The sequence below is a fragment of the Trachurus trachurus genome, assembly GCF_905171665.1.
Source record: "Trachurus trachurus genome assembly, chromosome: 9".
NCBI classification, from domain to species: domain Eukaryota; kingdom Metazoa; phylum Chordata; class Actinopteri; order Carangiformes; family Carangidae; genus Trachurus; species Trachurus trachurus.
Genome location: NC_139895.1, coordinates 17,821,912 through 17,837,853, shown reverse-complemented (window position 1 = coordinate 17,837,853; position 15,942 = coordinate 17,821,912). Strand labels below are relative to the sequence as shown.

The window sequence follows — 15,942 nt, the reverse complement described above, 5'->3', positions numbered from 1 at the left end:
GAGATTAAGGACATTAAAAAACTTTAGTATGCATGACAATGCTGGCAAAAAAACACACACTCTTGAGGATGTAGCCATAGGCAGCGCTCATCACCTCTGTTTATCCGGAGGGCTTAGGCCACTTTGGGGACTCCCCTTAAGTCTCACTTATCTCATTAGACCCTTAAAACTGATTAATATGAATGCCAGCAGAGGCCAGCTCAAGGCATTCTTAAGAAAGGAGGGAAGGAGGGAAAGAGAAGAGAAGGATGGAGGGGGGGATTTTGGAGGAAGGGGGTTTTTGTGTCTCCGGACAATGAGCTGATGGCTTTTTAAGCCTCTCAGTGGCTCTGGGTTAATACCCAGGGCTGCAGTCATGGGATAGGCCGCGGTTCAAAGGCTGCTGCACTCCAAGGCTCACTGCTCGCTGATTTAGAGGAAGAAAATAAACAACCAGAATAAATACCACATCTCCTGCAACTTGAACCTCACTAAAGAAATAATGAACTGCCCTTCCAAACGAAACTGGTGTCTGTGTGTACGTGTGTATGTGTGAGTTTGTCGGCCCATGTTCTTTGGGGTGTCATATTTGGTTATGTGGGATAATGTTCGGAGTAAGCCAGACCAGTCAAAGCTGCACTCAGATGAGAGGAGAGGGTGAAGATGGGATTTATCACACATTCTGGGGATCAATCGTTTTCCCTTCAGGGGAAAAAAAACACACACACACGCACACGCACACACACTCAGTACAGTTTCACACTGGAATACCAACCACCACACATAAACAAAGACTGACATGTGCACACACACACAATGTAACTTCACAAAATGGGAAAACTATCAAGCAGCTCTCAGAGGAGCAGGCTCGGAGAATTGGGTCAAGAATAGTGCTGTGCTCTGCTATAGTAAAGGGTGTGTGTTTCTGCTGCTTCATTAAAGCAGGCCTCGAAGCAGAGGTCGGCTCAGGATAACTGCACGCACGCATACAGACACACACACACACACACACACACACACACACACACACACATACACACTTACAAATACACACTTACACATGCGCACTAAGTAACTATACAGATGTGCATGTGCAGGGGTTGCCAGCGAGCACACGGACATGGACAACGTAGGGCGCACGGACATCGGTACACACAAAACACTGAAGACTCGCCTGTCTGAACATCAAACCCAGATTCAACTGAAGACGTCAAACTCTGTTCTGTGTTCTACATTTTTAAACATGATTTATTATCTGCTTGATTCCAGATTCTTCTTAGAGCTCACATCAGACAAGCATCTGTTGCCTACTAAAAGGCTCGGAGCCAGGAGACCAAAAGAGCTTTTCAACCCCCAAAAAAAGTCGCCGTTGGAAGTTCACTTTAGTCGTTTTCTAAAATTTAGTCTTGAGACATTTTTAATACAGTAGGATACAACTCAAACAATTTCAATTTAGCATTTAATTTCTGGTCAAAATTCCACTTAGCCTTATTAGACCCCAAGCTGAGTCGAAGACAAAGATTTGTTTCAAAATGAGCTAACCACCATTTGAATTACAATTGTGCTTAATTATCCGAATTATTCATCACAGTGAAAGGAAACACATCATTTTATGACCAGTGCTTGCAGAGTAGATCTACTTCTGAGGACAAAAGTAGCTCATTCTTATTGTGCCAATTTGTCACCACGGCAGATATATAGCGTTTTGGAATGAACTCCCTGTTTTAAGCCGCTACATTACACCCTAGTATTTCAGCTGTGATACATGCATTTCAGTGAAAAACTCACTTTCAAGGGCACCGTGTGCAATGGCTCACTGACGTAAAGTCCAAGATGCAACTTGGAACCAGAGCAAGAGCTCCCAAGTAAACACAGCCCTGTGTGTGGGACGTCTTCAGTGTCAGGGGAGACAAAGCAGGGGTCTGAACCTGAGCAGGCTTAATCCTATCTCTGTAGAAAATAGCCCCGGTGTCACCGAACCCCAGACCGCAAAGACAACACCTCCTCAGGGTGAAGACCCAGAGTCTGTCCCCTGGAGAACCACCACCGACCAGCCACGGTCCCTCCACCAGGGAGACAGAGGCAGACATCAAGCCGCATGCATCTTTAAACCTTGGCAAGGACAGAGAAGAAGTTGATGGAGGGTGGGTGGTGGTGGGGGCAGATGAGCTGGATGGTGTGGAAAGAAGTAGATGAGAGAGGATGGATGAGGCTAGTTGGAAATGAGGGGAAACTGCCACCTCTTCCTTTCCACACAACTGTGTCACCCCTGGCGACTACATGCCTCTCTCCTCGTGCCTGGCGCTCCCATTATACTCCTCCTCTCCTCCCTTTTTCTGTCTGAAAGTGTACTACAACTTCAGCTGTGCTCTCTCCCTCTCTCCCCTCGCCATTTACACCATTCTCACTCGCTCTTTTCTCTTTTTGCCCTCCCTATTTTTTTTCCTCCCTCCGTTTAAAGCACATGCATTACTTTCAGCCGTGGATATGTGGAGTGGACAGAGAGAGCAGAACAATGGCCGCCTTTCAGTCTCATGGCCTGGCATTGGAGGGTGGGAGAGGGGGTGTATTGGCTGCTAGTATTTTTTTCTCTACTGTCAATTCAACCGGGCTAATGCCGCTAGCTTATTATTGGCACGTCTCACCACAACGGTAGACTGAACAAAGTGAAAGTGACATTGTTTGATTGTTTGTTTATTTATATTTATGGCAGTTGCAGCAGTGGGAACTTTATAAAGAAGGTGTTGATAGTAAAAAAAAACAAGGCCAGGGAATCAATTAGTCTTTTCACGTTAATTCACTTCACCAATTTAATTCATGCCTGTGCCGACGCAAACAAAAAAACAGCAAACGAAAACCATGACAAGCTGGGCACTCTTTCCAAGGATACTAACAGGTGAGGACGTGATAACACAATCACAGGCTAAAAGCAGCATTTTATGACCTCTACAATTTCTATTTGCAGATATGAAAGTTTGAAAATGAAAAAAGCAGACAGTTTAAATTCCAAAGGGAAAGCGAGACCACACAATCGTACAGTCCCTGTGTGTTTCTCTGCTGTCTGTGAAGACAAATTACCTCATGAGTCATTTACAACAGCTTACAACCCGTCAATTAGGTCTTTATTCACAAGTTGGAGATGTGTTCTCTTATGGGATCTATTCTCCACACTGCTGCCCAGCTAGAAAAACATCCAGTCACTCCCCCGCAGCCCCCCAAGTTAAATAAGGAAAACGGCAGTGTAAGGTCCGAAGCCAGCCTACCATGAAAGGAATTATCTGTGGAAAATGTGTCTGGCAAAAAAAAAAAAAAAGTGAACAGTCTCAATAGTTCCCGTCACATTTTCCAGTTGAATTGTGAACACTGACAGAAACAGAAAAGAAAATTGAAACCCATCAGTCGTTTTGGCCTACACATGCTGTAGTGTAGGTCCTGTAAATACAGTATGACTTTGACAGTAAATGAGTTTAACGAGGTCAAATCAACCATAACAGAAAGAGCTGACTTTAAAATCAAGCACATGTATGTGGCTTTTTCTCCCCAACTGTACACTTGAAATGCTTTTTGACTGAGAGGAGAGGGCACAAGAGGCTATCAGACCCCTCTCAGTAGCGCCCCTTTCTGGTCAGGGGTGATAGATCAACCAAGCGTTACTACAGTAACAGCTGCTTCTAAGCCTCCATCTTACAGAGGAGAGCAGAGGAGCTGAAGACGGATATGGTAGCGCCATTTTCAGCCATGAACGAGTCCCTATAATACACGATAGCGAGATTCCGGGACTCGTGTCTGGAGCCTTTTCGGACCTGCAGCGATCCCATATTCCTGTTAATCACTCCTTTTTAGGACTCTGAAAACGAAACGTGCTTTTCTAATGATGGGAGTGAAATGAACCTGACAGCAGAATAGTTTTTTTCTCTTTCTCTGTCTGCTGTGTTCATATTAGCTGCAAATCTACTTGAGTGATCACAGTAAAAATACAACTTTGGACTGACTGCAAGGCCCCACAGCTGCTCTGTGGTGGCACAAAGTAACTTTAGGAAAAATAAAGAAACAGTTAGGGGAAAAAAAAACGTTCCCCAACTTTGAAATTTAGAGTGAAACTGAGACAGCAAGAGCGGGGATAGAAAAAAAACATTGCCCCCTGAATAAATTCATGCATCTAGTAGAAAGGCAACCAACTAGCAAGAAAGTGGGAAATTATTTGTATCGCTCTCATGGCAGGATATAAGTCTTGCATCGAGCTGGGCATATGCGGCTGTTGCATAAGCTGGTTAATACTTTATTGTTTCCAAGTAGTGCTATACGGACTGTTCCCCTAAGAGCCAATGGTTGAATGAGGGCTAAAAGACAGATCGCTCAGTTGATAACAGTGTTTCAGCACTCCATCTGACCTTGGAGTGATTACTCTGAAAACAAAAACCTGGACATTAAAATCTGGTTCCCTAGGCAAAGAAGGGAAACATGTGCAACTGAAATGAAACTGCCATTCAATACTGTCCGTTTCTGTCGTAACAATGTGGGACCCAGTCTGCTCGTTGGTGGATAACCTAATGTTTAAATTGATGATTGTATTTTTAAGGCTCTTAATACCAATTCAACACATTTAACCTTGGTCAGGCTGAGTGGTATATATCAAATCGTGAGCAAACATAGGGTTTCCGATGTTGTGTTAAGGTAAATGAATCACCACAGTGAAGGTCAAAGAGCTGTAACAATTCTCAAGAGTAAAAGCACAAAGCGCAGGACAGATTTTCAAAACACAATGTTTCAGGGTAGCTATTTACAACCAACCCAGTAACCTAGAAGCTCAGAATGCATTTATTAAATAACAATTTTTAAAATAAATAATGTTTATGTATAGCTAAAATCCTAGGGCTGAACAATTATTTATACACTACATGAGCTGCAATTTCCTTTGCCAGATATGCCACAGCCCACAAATCATATCCACGCCACGCCAACATCATGTTTTTATCATATATTATATAGGTAAGACTCGTATTGTAACAGCAATATCTGCTAATATAATCGCAATATGATTTTCTACATTATTGTTCAGCCCTGTATAATACATAAAAAAAAACATATAATTATATTAGGGCTGAACAATATGCAAAAAATATATATCGCGGTTATTTTCGGGAGATACTGTATGATGCAGTACAAGTCACAGTTGAAGTTGGAATTGTCTTTTATATTTCATTTTTACTGAAATTTTGATGATTTGATTTTTGTTTAAGCTTGTATCAACCAACCATGGGTCTTTGTTGTATAAGGAATATGATTTTGTAGGCCATAACTCAATCACAATGGCACAGAGGCATTTTTACTTTTGTCGCATCTTACCTCTACCTAATAGATAGATAAATAGATACGGTAGTAAGAAATAAATAAGTAAGCTGCCTTTCAGTAGAATTAGCATATCCAAGGCTACAGCCTGCCCACCAGGCACCCCCGGCGACAGGGCTGCTTCTGTCCGCCGCATAGCACCTCCGCAAGGGTCACGGCCAAGAGTCCTCCCCCTCTTCCACCGCACGCTGAAGAACAGCTGCTCTGCCAAGCACATTGACTAAGCATTGACTACTGCCTGCTGGGCTCATTTTCTAGTTAATAGAAAAAAAATTCTAATTTAAATGGAAAGTGCATTTACAGGTCTGGTGAGAAAACACAGAGTGCCATTTAAACCTAATAAAAGTATTACATCGCACAACACCATCTTTACAGTTTGGTGGTTTTCCGTCAGGTCGTGTGTTTATTTTTCAATATCCTCTGCCTCGCGGTCTCTGTGTCCCCTACACTCGCTTGTCCCCGCTGCTCGGTTGGTGCTTGTTCTTGCCAGAGCCACAGGCATAAAAGAATGACAGAGCAAGGGGTCATTAACGAGAACTAATCACTCTGCAGACAGAGAGCAAAGGAGGGGGTGACAAGAGCCCGAGCAGTGGAGTAAAACAGCTCCAAGCAAGTTAAGTATAAAAATGATAAGGTGGACATGAAAGTCTCGCATGAGGTCAAAAACTACCCACTTCAGCAATCACAGGCAACACAATTGTTTTTTTTTTCCTCTCAAAAATAAGAGTTTTTCAGAAATTTAATTATAAATAAAAGCAAGTGCTGCAATATACAATTTTCACATGTGTTGGTCAGATGGGTGTATGGACGAACTTTCCACCTCCGTGCATACACGCCTTTGTTAAGTGTACAGCCAGCATTTGCACACACACACACAAACACACGGACAGATACACAAGACATTTATTCATGTCCCACTGGTCTGTAACAGGTAATGGTGAGTCCAAATGAATAAGAGGGAATTATTCTGGTATTATATGAGTCTGAAGGAGAGAACACAAGCCCTATATGACCTCATGGCTCACACACACGCGCATGCTCAAACACAAAAACATGCACAGACAAAGACAAAGACACAACTGCAACAAAAGAAAGTTGTCTTTGGTACCACCAACAAAACTACAGTATGTAGGCCTCCACAATGCAGCACATTTAGAAAATGTGAAAACTACACCCAAAGCAGCATTTTAGAAAAAAATGCTTGTTGCACTACAAGTTATGCAGGAAAATACAGATCACCTTGAGAGATTTGCATGATCACCACCTCATCTAACTGTTTATGTTAATAACAACTTCCTCTTCAAGGACGGGTCTACAGTTGTTTCTAGTTTGTCATTCACAGGCCAACTTTCTTTTTTTTGCTGCGTTATTCCTCGCCATTTATGTGTGACCTCTCCCCCCTTGAGCTCCTCTCAGAGTGTGCCTGACCTCTGTGCGTCTTTCTCTACCATAAACCGTGGAGGGACTCCCGAAATATCTAATTGTATTCATTCATTTTCTCTACCCGCCAAGGAGGGACAGAGACAGAGAGGGGGAGAGGGAGGGAGAGAAAGAGACGTAGAGAGGCAGCACTGAGAGGCAACACGGAAGAGAGGCAGGGAGGGATAAGGGGAAGAAAAAAGGGCAGGGGGGAGAAAGGAAGGAAAGGGCCATCTCTTCGGCGTTACAGCTGAGACATCATTAGGGCAACAGTCTGTCCCCTCATTAGAATAAATACTCACAAGCAAAGAGAGTCAGAGATAGCAGAGGGCAGAATCCACGGGGAGAAATGCCCCCTTATTTTTAGTAAGTTCAAGTTGAAGGATCTCTTTACAGATAAAAACTTGAAGATTTCTTACACTGCTCTAAACTTGCTCCAAAAAAAAAACAACCCAAAAAATTCTCAAAGTGTAAACTATGAGAGAAACTGAGCCAAGGGCAGAAAGCTAAAAGAGAAAATGTGAGTGTGCTGAACGAGAGAGAGAGAGGGATATAAAGGTGTTATTCAGAAAAATAAAGAAGTTCGCAACTTACTGGTCTCAAGCTGGAGCTGTGAAACACAACGGTGGAGTGGAGCCAGCAAAACAGCGAGGAAATCCCCTTCAGATCCTACCCAACTCAACCAACAACACAAACACTCAGCAGACACAACCGTGCCACAGCTAACACAAATTATGAGACTCCAAACCGATAAAATTCCACTCTAATCTACCAATTGCTTGTAATTCAGACCACTGGAAAACCAAAAGCACGACATTCTGACTAGTTAAAACATTTTTTGTCAACAAAAGCTTCCCTTTCAAACACATACACAAAAAAAACCTCCTTATCCGAGATCCCCTCATTCGATATACCGGACCGTCTGAGCTAGAAAAGTCAAGAGTGTTTCGTCTACCAGTAACTCAGACAACAACAACAAAAGTCATGTATTTTACTTCACTTTCCCACATTATTGCACATTACACATGTCCTATAATATTTTGCTAATTTTTAACAGCTTTTTTTTTTTCGTTGTCCACCCCCTGAAGCGTGAAAGAGATGAGGCAAAGTTTTTAGTTAAGGTTTAGAGTCTGTGTTCCCGTGTACAATCTCCCATTTCTGCCTGTGCCTTTTAGGTGATGTATTGCAAACACTGATGGGAAATATCCAACTTGGGCACAATGAATTGAAAGCTAAACAGATTCTGTGTCAAACTCAAACTACAGCCTCATTGTGATGGATTATCTAGCTTGGGCAATTTTCAAGTCTGTGGAAGCTGCAATTTCACACAGAGCAAAAAAAAAAAGAAGAAGAAAAAGAATGGCGATAAATGGCTTCTTCTGGGGGGTAGTAAAACAAGACCTGAACGATCTTGCTCAGACACCGACAAGAAAGAATGTTACGGGAGAGTCAAACCTGGAGGAAAAGAAAAACTGTGAAATCATCCTTTAAATTACCTGCTGACATTATTTCTGACAAATTACGTTACTGCCGTCGCGTCACATGCAACTTTGACTCAAATGTGACTGTGCGCACAAGGGCGTTCACAGTGGAAATTCTTGGAAGCAGCCGTACTTTGGGTGAGACTGTTGCAGCCTCAGAACAAAGGCAGACGCGAGCAAGCAACGTTTCAGTGCCACACCAGCCTCGTACAGTAATGCATGTGGAAAGGGACTCGATATTTATTAACTGAGTCATCAATAAGACCAGTTTGCTATCTCTCTCTCCCTCTCTCCTCTCTGCTGTTACGTTACCTCTCTGGCTTCCTGCCTCAGCCCTGTAGGGGTGAGAGTCAAACAAACTCTATTTAGAGTAAGTAGAACGTGAGTGAGAGTGAGTGAGTGGTGTTAGCTGCATTACAGCCTCTGTGAAAACCTGTTTCCATTCCTCAGGCAAGTCAGAGGCTTCAGAAACAGATGAGGCTCAGGAAGCTATCTCTTCCTCGAGCCCTGACTGCGGACACAAAGGAAAGTAAAAAAAAGGCAGAACATACATGCTGACTAGTGGATCACCAAGTTTTTCTTCCCTTCTCTCTTTCTCTCTCTCCTTTGGTGTTAGTGTGTCAGATGTGAGATTAACAGGATTGACTTAAATTTCCCTTTTTTCTGACTACACTTTTTTTTTCTTTCACTGAAACTGAGAAAACTTGTCAGCACATCTGGAAGATATCAAGTTAACTGAGCAGCCAGTCAAGTCAAAACTTCTTTTTTTTTTTGTGAAAAAAAATCTACAGTCTAATTAAAGTAGGTCTATCAACAGCAGGGATCAAGATTTAACTGAAAATTGTGTTTGCCTCCATTGAAGAAAGCGCTCCACAAATAAACAGCTAGGGTAAGTCGGAGCACAGACCAAGACCACAACAGTCATGGTCTACGGTATATCAGGCCGAGGATCTTACGCACCCTGCTAGACTGGCCCTGACTTTAGGAGAGCGCTTACAGTCAGCCTCCGTTTGTACCCCTGACCACTAATTGCTTCAAGCAATAAATCATGTTTTCCCAAACTTCAAACTGAATATAAATAGTTGTGCAACAAATTCACCGTGTGCTATTAATGGCTTTGTACGCACTTGGAGGCTAAGCTGAGGATTTTATTCAACAAATACTAAGTGCCGTTGGCAGTTGAGTGAAAGATCTATGTAAACTCCACCAGCAGTGTTTAGACTTAATAAGCCTGGGACAAGGCTGTACAGTCTAACTCCATCAGGGACTTTTAGCAGGGGAAATGTTGTCTGGACAAACACATACACTGAACACCGAAACTGTCTCAGGACTGTCCGAGCAGAGAGAGGTTTGACTCGAGGGCTGAGACACAACTGAGAAACTTTTATTTGAACTTTGCTGAAGTCCTCCAGTGTGGCCCGTTAGAGTCAACAGCACAGACTTTTTTTTTTGCTGAATCTTTATAACATTGAACACTTGCCCTTTATTAATATAAAAAAAGTTAAAAGAATATACATTTAATTCCTACAAGTTGTGGCAATATTTAATTTAGCTTTAAATATATTTATAAATACTCATGTACACTTGTGAAATAGTTTCAGGACAATGTGCCTTCAGACTTCTGTGTGTTACTCTACTCACTCATCCTCAACAACATGTAAAATATAGGGAAAACAATATGTTAAATATCATTTTAGAATAAGGAAGCTGTTCACTGTTTAACTGATAGAAAGTTTTTGAAAGTTTTTAAAAGGGTAAGTCCCTGGTTTCCACTACTGCTTTAATGAAAGCCTTTTTATACAGTCACTGCACTGGGTTTTATTTCCCAGACTGTATTTGCATTTTTTAGGTTTCATTTTAGCAAATAAATCTATTATTAAGCAAGTTTCATTGGATTTTTTTTTTTTTTTACTTTACAATAATTAGCTTCAAATGCCATGTGTTCAAATACAGGACATTATAATGCTACACTGCATGTTTTTGTTTTGTTGTTTTTTTTTTAAAGAAAGAAAGGAAAAATGTATTCTTTTGGTTGTGACATATTTAAATATTTAAATTTAACCAAAATTAATTACATTATATTTTGTTCAACTTCTCATGGAAGGGTGTCTTCAAATAAAAAGTAATTCAGTGGCTGTTAACGATTAAATGTTAAAAGTAAAAAAAGAAAAGAAAAGAAAGTCAAGCTCTTGGGATCCATGAACTTGAACAAGTTCAACAGTGAAATCATCATAAAATTCCACTTGGGCCTCAGCTTAGTCCGTTTTGCCATTTGATTTGATTCTACTGCCATGGTGCCTCTGTGATATTCATGTAGACACTTTGAGAAGTGCTGAGACTGCTCTTTGCCCAGTAAATGACATTTTGTGAACAGCAGTGAATTTCCTGATGGAGCTGTTAGACTGATACGTGACGCTCACAACGGCTACATTTAATGTTTTCTAGAGGTGAACCCGCAAAATTTAAACCCCTTGAACAAAAGCTTTTCCCCCTCACTTTCTCAGGTCCAGACGTTTGGCCCGTTTCGCCTACAGTTGAAGTTTTTCAAAATCAAGGCTCGGAGCCTTCACGCAGGCTGTAGAGAGGAGGTGAGCGGACACATTTGGTAGGTAAATTGGACTCGAACCCAGGGTTTGTGCTCATGTGGATCTGTCAGGTTCTCAGCTCAGATGAGACTGGTCAGATACTGGTGTGAATGGTTCCAGTGGGGTTGTGTAAATACACAGCCTGAGTCCGGCGGACAGAGAAACAACACAGAGCTACTGCTCCAGGTTTTCCAGCTCCGCTCCTGTACCTACCTACCGCTGGAGGATTCACTGTGTATATTGACAGCGATCTAACAGCAGATGGTGAATGTTATGTTCAGGCCTTATTACGCACGGGTTTTTTTTTAAATCTATACTTTCCTCGGACGCGCTGTTTGTTGTTTGTGAGCAGCCACGTATTACAAAAAAAAAAAAAAAAAAGACAGCAGCTTTTTCTTTACGCTCCTGTCCTCGGCTATAGCCTGTACCTACAGCTACTGGCATTATGCCCTCACTGCGGAGAATAAACACCGATGTGGTCCAGCAAACCTGCGAACCCCGTGGTTCATGCAGATGCGAGGAGAGGAGACTGAACATCGCCGACTCTCCGCGGTAAACCTGCCCGGTGTGAGGCCACTTACTTGGTGTTGGTCCGGTTCCAGAAGACGGCGTAGCGGTCGGCCACCACTTTAGAGCTGGGCTCCTGGCTAAAAACACACATCAACAGCACCAGGCAGACAAAGAGGACCATTTCCATTTGCAGCATCACTACAGCGAAACTTCGGCACGTTATTCCTCTTGAAGTGTGTGGGGTCAGTCAGTCGAGTTGTAGCGAGCGCTTCAACCGGGACAGGTGACGAGTCTCATTCACCTGTGGCCGTGCGTTTCTGGCGCAGTTTGTGAATGCTATACAAATACAAATGCGCACAGCACAGAGAAGGCAAAATTGTGACCATTCAATTGTGGATTTTGGGGGGGGGGCACTTGAGATGACACTTGTTCAGGCTGACGGGGACGTAAAGTTACAAAGACCAGCGCGTCAGTGTGTTTTCTCCCGATGCAGGGCGAGGGTCCAGTTGAATCATACGCTTTATTTCATGTGGGATGTCAGCACTGACAAATCCGTCGTGCGCTGACAAAATATCTCTCCCTCTAACGCGCAAACAGTGAGATCAGCACACGCACACACAAATGCGCAGCACAACAGGCAGTGTCGTCTGTGGTGTGGTAATGTTCCCCTTCTGCAGGGAGCTACTGGATGTAGCCCGTGTGTCAGTGTCAGGACAAATGACAACTGCTCAACACTTCTTCTTTACTGCAAACCCAAAGCGCAGGAGGTTATTCAGTCCGGTGTGATGGGGAAAAGAGAGAGAGAGAGAGGCTCGGTGTGTCCAATGACGCCGTGTGGCGCACGTCAGATGTCCATGTTCTCCAGGCAACTTTTTAAAGCCATACAGTCAGTCAGTCACTCACTGGCATTTGAATGGCACGGTTAGACCCGGCGTTTCGTCTCCGGCGTAAAAAAAAAAGAAAGAAAAAAGAACAGCCTGTTATCCTTTCTCAGCGATTTACCGGGAGGTGTCACGGCCGAGGTGGGGAGGAGTCCTTCTCGGTGTCGGAGGGACTACGGACAGCGTTGTGTTTTCTCATGCGCTTCTCTCTCCGTGGAGACGCTTGTTTATGTCCACATCCCAAAGTGTCCTCCTCATATATAAGCCATCGTGCGACGTGCGGGCATGAAAAAAACCACGCGTTCTTCCATGTGCGTGCCGTGTAGTCTGCCTCTATTCTTGTGTTTTGGGTTTAAAACGCCGGGACACGCAGGAAGGTGAGGGCAAAGGCAGGCAGCTCCAGACGCCGACTGAGAGAGTGGGTTTGGTTACGGAGGAGCGGGGGATAGTCCCATTGGTTTGAAATTATTTGAATGGGCGTCTCTCGAACAAAGCTAAGCCCCTCCTCCGCCTAAAACCCAGCTAATTCAATTACCGAGAGGTAGAGCTGGAAGGGGACGGGGGGAGAGGTGCACAGGACAGGGACCGCTTTTAGATACTCTACTGTCAGATCCGTCCGATAACTGCGCACGGCGCTATTTAATTACATGCAAACGGACGCAGCGGACCAAAGAAGACCATGGGCTCGGGTTTCTCTCTGTCTCAATCCAGTTTGACTCAATTCCACTGCTTTTTTTCTTCTTCTAATAACAAGAAAGAGGCCTGTATTTAGGTAATACAGACTGGACGTATAGGGTTATTAATTTCAAATAGGATTTATTTATGATTTAAAATATCTATTGGGCTTTTTTCCAATTGTTAATGAGTTGATTGATTTTTTTTTTTTTTTTTCAGTATTAGTAATAAAAAAAATCATATTGGGAATCCTCCAGAAAGGTCACATCTATCCCACAGGTTTAGGGGAAAGAGAAGCAGAAGGTATGTGATGCCTCTCAGCCTCTGCGACAGCGTAATGTGGAGAGATGGTGGCCACGCAGGTTCCTCGGGAGGTGTAACGGGTCAGTCAGTCGCGGGGAGCCCAGTGAAGGGGGTTCAAGGCGCCGCTCCAGCGCCCAGACGCCCCGCAGTGGCAAACAGGCGGGATAGCTGACTCAGCCCAGGACAAATCCAAGTCCGAGCGCGCCAGAGGAACCGCGTCTGTCGTCGCCTTAAGTCAGACAAGTGCTCACAAGGAGGATTTATGACACTTTAGAAAATGAGCAGCAGGCCAAAATTCAGGTGGGAAATCACTAACCAAAATAACTGTAACATGAATTCATTGGGATCCAGTGTACAGGGCGTCTGGACTGGATTTATGGAGACCTGGCCCTGTGGCAAAAGGGGGTCTATTTCTCCAGATTTAGGACTGGTTGAAAAACCCACATGCGCTTTTTTTTTCTTTTTTCTTTTTTTTTTAGTGCGCGCGCCTGTGTGTGTTAAAAGTGATGGATTAAATATGACAAATTGTTTTTCAAAGGGGATGTGAACTTACAGTATTAAGCTATTTAAGTTTCTATTCAGATGTCATGTAGCAAAACCACAAATGGAAAAATGTATAGTTACATTGAATAAAATAAAAGGACAGGAGAGAAGTGGCATCAGGTAATGGGAAAATCAAAAAAAAAAATCAATTTAAAGTTATTATGCAAAATGAATATCGTACAAGCAGTAAAATTAATATATAGGCCAATGGGAATTAAAACCTAAAAGTTGATTATTTTAAAATGGTAAGTGAGGATTGTTCAAATATATACTTCATCTTTTTTCTCATGATGTGTCTGTCAGCCACTAAGTAATAGGTTATATAAACAATAGAAAATGAATAAGAATAGTAATATCAGGCAGGAAAAACTTTCACTCAATCAATTTATGCAAAGTCGAGAAAATCAAATGCAATTAGTTCTAAACACCTACTGTTTATGTGTGTGTGTGTGTGTGTGTGTGTGTGTGTGTGTGTGTGTGTGTGTGTGTGTGTGTGTGTGTGTGTGTGTGTGTGTGTGTGTGTGTGTGTGTGTGTGCGTGCGCAACAGGTGCTATTTGCTTCAAGGATACAGGAGGAGAAAGAAGAGAAAGAAGAAAGAAGGAGGGAGCAAAGGGTGAGAGGGCAGCTAATATTTTAAGATAATCCTCTTGACCTCTTCCCTTGGACTTGTATAAACTCAGGGCCATTCACTTACAGCTATCATCATCACACACACACACACACACACACTGAGCGAGAGAAATGCTGCAACTGCACACACCATCATACAAACTCAAGCAATTTTTATCACATATTTTCTCAAATATATATATTTTTTTGCATGCACACACAGAGAGAGAGAGAGACAGACATGCACGCACACACACACACACACACTCACACTCAGAGAGGACACTATCAACTACCAGGGGAGGATGGGTGGGGAGGTCAGGCTTAAGGTCAGTGAACATGGCTGTTTTCACACCCACTTTACAGCCATGACTGCATTCCTCTCCTGCTGTGTCCCATCTCTCTCTCTCTCTCTCTCTCTCTCTCTCTCTCTCTCTCTCTCTCTCTCTCTCTCTCTCTCTCTCTCTCTCTCTCTCTCTCTCTCTCTCTCTCTCTCTCTCATACACACTCTCACACTTTATAAGGAGCATATTTAACTGACTAGTGCGCACAGCGTATACCCCCAACTGCTTTCATTTTCTCTGGCATAGAGACAGAGCTCTCCCCCTCCATCCCCTCCTTAACCTGCTGTCACTATCATAGTGGGTTGCGTTGATTACTTCTCATGCAGGCCTATTTTCTCCTTCACCTTCATCCACATGTTCCAGCAGAGCTGTGCAAAGATGGCTTGAACTTTTCAAGCTGGGTTTATTCTGCTTTTTGATTTATTAGTGAGAAATAAAACAATGTTTCACACACTCTAAGTGATCAGGTGATGTGGTGTTGGAGAGGGATTGAACATTGCAGCTCCTTTTGTTATTCTCCCTCATAAATTGTTTACATTCACATTACTGCAGAGCCTTTTTATTTTCCTCTAAAAAACTATTTAACTTTGAGGATTTATGGTCCAATTCAATTTTGTGTCATGATTCTGGTAATGCCTCTTTGATGAAGGGTAAGTGGTTTCATCAAGGGCTTCAATTTGATATATATAGAACTCATTTTGGCCAAAAATGACAAGTGTCTGGCTCCAAGCCCTGAGATTTTCCTCCTCTCACTCACATACATACACACTGCTCTGTACAACCACACAGTCAGGGTCACAGCAGGGTTAGATGGAAGGGCCGACTTGGTGGTTCATTCTCCTTTTTTTAATGTTATTGTTCTTTTGCCAATGGGACAATTAGAGACTGCATCATAACACAGACTCATTAAAAAGATGTGAGAATACAGCTCGGTATGTCTGGTGTCAACATGGCAGGTCAGGCATGCCAATAGGCAATTACGGACATGAAAAACGAAAAGGATCCTTTGAACGAGTTCTCTTGAAAATATCTGTCAATTAGAGGTGTGTGACAGCTGCAAAAAAAAAAAAAGAAACACAAAAAGAACATGTCACACTGTTTGGCAAAGCGTTCATTAAAACTATCTGCACAATTTAATCACCTTTTCTCAGTTGGGATCTATTGCATCCATTAGATGTGACTTTCATTAATCAGTGATGAGATGCCCTTACATCAAAAGAGATATAAAACTAAACCATGGACAAAGTGGCACCTTACAGGTAT

At 42.8% G+C, this 15,942-nt stretch overlaps 1 protein-coding gene across 1 annotated transcript in view; it reads right to left on the bottom strand.

The window, feature by feature from the left end:
- The window catches only part of efna5b (ephrin-A5b), a gene marked incomplete at both ends in the record, with an annotated part of 88,217 nt that extends 76,698 nt beyond the window's left edge, over positions 1–11,519 (bottom strand). Inside the window, one exon of the mRNA XM_083978381.1 lies at positions 11,395–11,519. Within this exon, the coding sequence (XP_083834507.1) occupies positions 11,395–11,519 (125 nt within the window). The remainder of the gene's footprint in view (positions 1–11,394) is intronic.
- Positions 11,520–15,942: the final 4,423 nt, after the last annotated feature.